This window comes from Gobius niger, assembly GCF_951799975.1.
Source record: "Gobius niger genome assembly, chromosome: 1".
Classification (NCBI taxonomy): domain Eukaryota; kingdom Metazoa; phylum Chordata; class Actinopteri; order Gobiiformes; family Gobiidae; genus Gobius; species Gobius niger.
Window position 1 is genome coordinate 75,498,573 of NC_136852.1, and position 6,000 is coordinate 75,504,572.

Here is a 6,000-nt window from a genome sequence, read left to right on the forward strand (position 1 = left end):
AATCGTAGTCGAATTTCGATTAATTAGCTGCTCCTTTCCACGTGAAGGAGCAGCGACTCTACTCCGAGCTCCTCCCGGGGGACTGAGCTCCTCACGCCCAAACACCCTGCGAAGGAACCTCATTTCAGCCGCTTGTATCCGCCATCATTACCAGATCACATGACCACAGGTGAGGGCGGGAACAGATGGACTCAGCTCCTTCTTCACCACGACAGTCCGATACAGCGACCGCACCGATCCGTCTGTCCATCTCACGCTCCATCCGTCCCTCACTGAGAACAAGACCCCGAGATACTGGATCTCCTCCACTCTCCTCCTCACCGACCTGAAGAGGGGGAGGAGAACCATGGCCTCGGGTTTGGAGGAGCTGATCCTCATCCCGGCCTCTTTACTTTAATCTTTATTTAAGTATTTGTCATTGTACAATCGTAAAACGACATCGTGTTCAGGTGTTTGTCCTGAGCCGCTGCAGGCCGACCTGAGCAGCATGTTTGTGGAGCTGACTGAAGCAGATATGTGACCTTTAACCCCTGTCCTCTGGTGCCTCTAACCCCTGTCCTCTGGTGCCCCCTGGTGTCCACAGCTGGCGTACCTCCTGTCCCAGGTCCAGTACTTTGTTTGTCCCGTCGGCTACAACAGTGAGAGCAACAGCTTCACCATCGAGTGTGAGCCGTCCAGCATCTTCAGGCTGCAGGAGTACACGCTGCCCACGGCGCTGCACAACATGCTGGGCTGGGTAAGAGAGCACCCCCCCACAGAGAGCACCCACAGAGCCCCCACAGAGCACCCACATGTCCCTCTCCGTGTGCCCTCCAGGAGACGGTGCAGCTGTACCCGTTCCAGATCCACAGCGTGTTCCTCTCGTCCTTCGGGTCTCTCATCGGGCCGTTCGGGGGGTTCTTCGCCAGCGGCTTCAAGCGGGCGTTCAAGATCAAAGTAGCGTGTCGTCCCGGCCGCGCGTCACGGGTCAGGCGTGTGCGTGTTCTCACTGTGCCGTGTGTGTGTTTTTGCAGGACTTCGCCAACACCATCCCGGGACACGGGGGCATCATGGACCGCTTCGACTGCCAGTACCTCATGGCCACGTTCGTGCACGTGTACATCGCCAGCTTCATCCGGTCAGTGACCCCCCCCCTGTACCCCCCCCACCGTACCCCCCGTACCCCCTGTACCCCCCCTGTACCCCCTGTACCCCCGTACCCAAAAACACAACAACATAAGAAAAGTAACCATATGAAAATGCTCATCTCGTGTTAAACGATGAGTGGAGAGATCCTTCAGAGGGATCCTTCAGAGGGATCCTTCAGAGGGAGCCTTCAGAGGGATCCTTCAGAGGGAGCCTTCAGAGGAATCCTTCAGAGGGAGCCTTCAGAGGAATCCTTCAGAGGGATCCTTCAGAGGGAGCCTTCAGAGGGGTCCTTCAGAGGGATCCTTCAGAGGGAGCCTTCAGAGGGAGCCTTCAGAGGGATCCTTCAGAGGGATCCTTCAGAGGGAGCCTTCAGAGGGAGCCTTCAGAGGGATCCTTCAGAGGGGTCCTTCAGAGGGATCCTTCAGAGGGATCCTTCAGAGGGATCCTTCAGAGGGAGCCTTCAGAGGGAGCCTTCAGAGAGGTCCTTCAGAGGGATCCTTCAGAGGGGTCCTTCAGAGGGAGCCTTCAGAGGGAGCCTTCAGAGGGATCCTCCAGAGGGAGCCTTCAGAGGGAGCCTTCAGAGGGATCCTTCAGAGGGAGCCTTCAGAGGGATCCTTCAGAGGGATCCTTCAGAGGGATCCTTCAGAGGGAGCCTTCAGAGGGAGCCTCCAGAGGGAGCCTTCAGAGGGAGCCTTCAGAGGGAGCCTTCAGAGGGAGCCTTCAGAGGGAGCCTTCAGAGGGAGCCTTCAGAGGGAGCCTTCAGAGGGAGCCTTCAGAGGGAGCCTTCAGAGGGAGCCTTCAGAGGGATCCTTCAGAGGGAGCCTTCAGAGGGAGCCTTCAGAGGGATCCTTCAGAGGGAGCCTTCAGAGGGATCCTTCAGAGGGATCCTTCAGAGGGATCCTTCAGAGGGATCCTTCAGAGGGATCCTTCAGAGGGATCCTTCAGAGGGATCCTTCAGAGGGGTCCTTCAGAGGGATCCTTCAGAGAGATCCTTCAGAGGGAGCCTTCAGAGGGATCCTTCAGAGGGAGCCTTCAGAGGGATCCTTCAGAGGGAGCTCCACAGTTTAGATCAGGGGTCACCAGCCTTATTTCAGCTGAGGGCGACTTTAAGAGCATTAAGTTGTTCGAGGGCGACCAGTTAAAAACAAATCCTAAAGACTTAAACACTGTTCACTTATAGGATATTGAGCCCACATTATATTAAAATAGCTTAATTTTAAACTCATACCGAGTCACAAGAACCAAAATAACTGTAATTTTAAGAATTAGATTCAAGAAAATGAAGTGTTTTACACTTTAGAAAAAGCCCCGAGGGCTACGTTGGTGACCCCTGGTTTAGGGCTTTGTCTCCTTTACTTCTTAAACGGTGTGAGGTTCATGAGGTTCATGAGGTTTGGCTCCTCAGGGCCGACCTGCAGCCGCGTTATGTAGAATCATCTAAACGAGTCGTGATCGATGCACGGACGACCGGTTCAAACTGGTTTAAAGGCGTTGGAATAAACAAGTTTTTACTTCTGTGTTTTTCAAACTGAAATGTCGATTTGAATCCAAGACTTTTGTGGATAAACAGAGAGACACAAGTTGGACCGAGAGCTCAGGCTCAACACAAACATCTCTCATCTCTGTAAGACCTGCCAACGAGGAGCAGATGAGTTAGACTGAACCTCTGACCACCCGCCAAAACCAAAGGCATTCTCTCCTCACTTTGTATTTCCCTTATGTGTTTTTGTCACTTTTTTATTACTTTTTTTGCTGGATTTTTGTCCCTTTTTTCTCGATTTTTGTCACTTTTTTTCTCGATTTTTGTCACTTTTTTGCTGGATTTTTGTCACTTTTTTTCTCGATTTTTGTCACTTTTTTTCTCGATTTTTGTCACTTTTTTTTGCTGGATTTTTGTCACTTTTTGCTGGATTTTTGTCACTTTTTTTTGCTGGATTTTTGTCACTTTTTTCTCGATTTTTGTCACTTTTTTGCTGGATTTTAGTCTTTTTTTCTGCTGTTTTTTGTCATTTTTGTTGTTGAGTTTTTGTCATTTTTGTCGCATTTTTGTTGTGTTTACATCCTCATTTTGCTGTTTTGTAGAAGCTTTTAGATTAAACATGTTCAGGGTAAGAGGTTCAGGTCCACAGGTGAGTAGATCTTCCTCAGTGAAGCTGCTGCAGATGCTCCTCGTCCTCACACTGAGCTTCTGCTAAAGCCTCGGTCCACACGTGCTGCTGTGTGAGGATCATCATGAGTTTAGTGATGGATTTCCTCCGTGGTGTAACTTTACTTTAGTTCAGTCTGACCGTCCCCCCCCCCCCCGGCCCCCCCTGACTCTCTGTATGTGCTCTGTGTGCAGGGGACCCAACCCCAGCAAGGTGCTCCAACAGCTGCTGCTGCTCCAGCCGGAACAACAGCTCAGCATCTTCCACAACCTGCACTCCCACCTGAGGGAGCGGGGCCTGCTGCCCCCCCCCGCACAGGCGTAGGCCCCCCCCCCCCCCCATCTCCACACTCTTCCCACTGTTGCACCTTCTTTAGGAGCTCCTCCAGCTCTGGACTGTAGAGCTGAGAGACGTCCCAGTGCTTCCTCCATCTCCACCTGAAGCATGTGCACACTGTAAATAAGATCCAAGACCATATTAGAGAATATTTAGCGAGTCATGTGACCGGATATTTAGCGAGTCATGTGACGGGATATTTAGCGAGTCATGTGACCGGCGGGGAAGTCTCCATATTTAATGTTATGCAAAGCCCACGGGTGTCGCCTGTAGCATGACCTGTAGGACGTAGCTGCTGGACACGAAGGGAAGACAAACGTAGCATGAGGCTTAGAACCAGAGTAGCTGCCTTTTCTTTGTGGATGAAGCCGCGCCGCTTCCCTCTGCTGCCCCCTGGTGTTCGCCCGCTGCTCCGCGCTTCCTCCCGTATTTAAAGTTTGAATGTAGATTTCCTTAGCGAGCCTCCCCGAGCCGAACGACATAGTTTACGTAGCGCCCGCGGCCGAGGCGTGTCCTGTGTTTGTTGTATTGTTTTGTGGACTCTCCCCCAGCGAGGAGGGGGGGGCGAGGGGGGGTCCTTTACCAAAGCACTGAGCGTCTGCCTGTTCCTCCGCAGCTGCATGTCGGACAGATTTTATTTATTTATGGGACGATGCTTTACCCTCCTGCTGTAGGTCCCGGAGAGACGACGTCTGTGTGAGACTGTCTGTAACTTTACACTGAGGGAGGGGGGGGGCGGGTGGGGGGGGGGGGGGGGCTATTTCTACAAACCAAAACATCTACAACTGAAACACACTCATTGTTATTTAATGTTGACTCGGGCTGGGGACCGTTTCCGGAGTGATTGATGCTTCATTATTTGTAGAACCACTAAAAACAGATTAATAATGTTCAGTTATTCCTTTTCCTTACATTTAATGAGTATCGTTAGTGTTTTTATCAGGTATTTGAGGTGAAATAACACAGATTTTCTTAAGTTTTATTGTATTTGATTAGGGACAATGCACAAAAAAAGCTTTAGTCTAAAACAGAAGACTTCCTGTGACCACAAAAGGGCAGAAAAAACACTTTCCACACAGAACAAAAATTTTATTTAAATCACACACGGCGCCCGGCCCTGATTATGTGTGTGTGTGTGTGTGTGTGTGAGTGTGAGTGTTCTTGTACGACATTGTGGGGACCAGTGTGTGTAAAGTGAGGACATTTCGGGTGCTCCTCACTTATTTGAGGGGAAGACGTGGTTCTAGGGTCTGGGTAATACATTATGTCTGAGGCTGTATCCGAATGTCCACACTATCCCCTAACCCCTCATTCACTACATAGGCCGCACTATATAGTCACCGATTCTGTTGGCGATTCGGACACAAGACACTACTTTCTCCGCGCTGCAGCTGCAGATATGTTTTTTTTTTTTTAATTTTATCTGAATTTATTTATTGTTACAAACGTTTATTTTATGAAACAGAACGACTGTTTTGTCATTTTTACAGGCGTTACTGTCATCACAAAAAAAGCAAAAATAAAAAATAAAAGTCACCCCAGCGTGAGCTCAGAGACGCCGAAGTCGGTCACAGCCCGGTGTCCGAAGCGCCAGCAGATTGAGTCACTACATCTGCTAAAAGTTCGCGAAACTCCGGGAATAAAGTATTTCTGCGATAAAAACCAACCAGACTCATGAGACAGTGGAATATTTATGATAAATACGAGTCAGAAACGCTTTTACTTCACATGGATTTTACGTGAATGGCTTGGATTATTCGAGAGGAAGCTGTCGGTCATTTAACAGCTCCAGCTAAAGGTTAGCAGCTAACGTTAGCATCTTTTCACCGTAACCGTTTATATTTAGGTCGTTTATTCCTGAGAAACACAAACACTCGACTGAAACAGCTGATTTACTTCAGTCGTGTTTAGTTCACAGACCTGTCTCTGTCAGGCTCTTCTCCCACTCTCCCAGTGCATTGTGGGAAATATTGACCCGTTTAGTGACCATCGATGATACTACTTTTCCAGATGCATTGTGGGAAATTTCGAGTGCGCTACTTTTTTCTCTCTGGACATTCGGACACCCCTACAAAATGGCGTGAGCGCTATATAGTGACTATATAGGGAATAGTGTGGACATTCGGATACAGCCTGAGTGTCCGCACTAAGATAGAAGTACAGGATTGATACACACGGCATCTCTGGAGTCGCCCATATATGGTCATGTTTGAAAGCAGTTACGGGGAAAACAAATACATTTGACAAACGCTGAATCGTGAATATAGTTTATACTGAGTAAAGGTACAAAGACATGGGGGGAGCAAAGTGGGTGAACAGCCCATAAAAACAGAAATAACGGAGAATGCTAACATGATGCTACATGTTAGCATCGTGCTAATGTTGGCTA

The 6,000-nt window shown here is 49.3% G+C and overlaps 1 protein-coding gene across 1 annotated transcript in view; it reads left to right on the forward strand.

Moving 5' to 3' along the window:
* cds1 (CDP-diacylglycerol synthase (phosphatidate cytidylyltransferase) 1) overlaps positions 1-3,736 on the forward strand; it is a 46,885-nt gene extending 43,149 nt beyond the window's left edge. The window contains exons 10-13 of the mRNA XM_079576545.1: positions 584-736; positions 817-936; positions 1,014-1,117; positions 3,470-3,736. Of these exons, the coding sequence (XP_079432671.1) occupies positions 584-736; positions 817-936; positions 1,014-1,117; positions 3,470-3,599 (507 nt within the window). The 3' untranslated portion in view covers positions 3,600-3,736. The remainder of the gene's footprint in view (positions 1-583; positions 737-816; positions 937-1,013; positions 1,118-3,469) is intronic.
* The last annotated feature ends 2,264 nt before the right edge of the window (positions 3,737-6,000 follow it).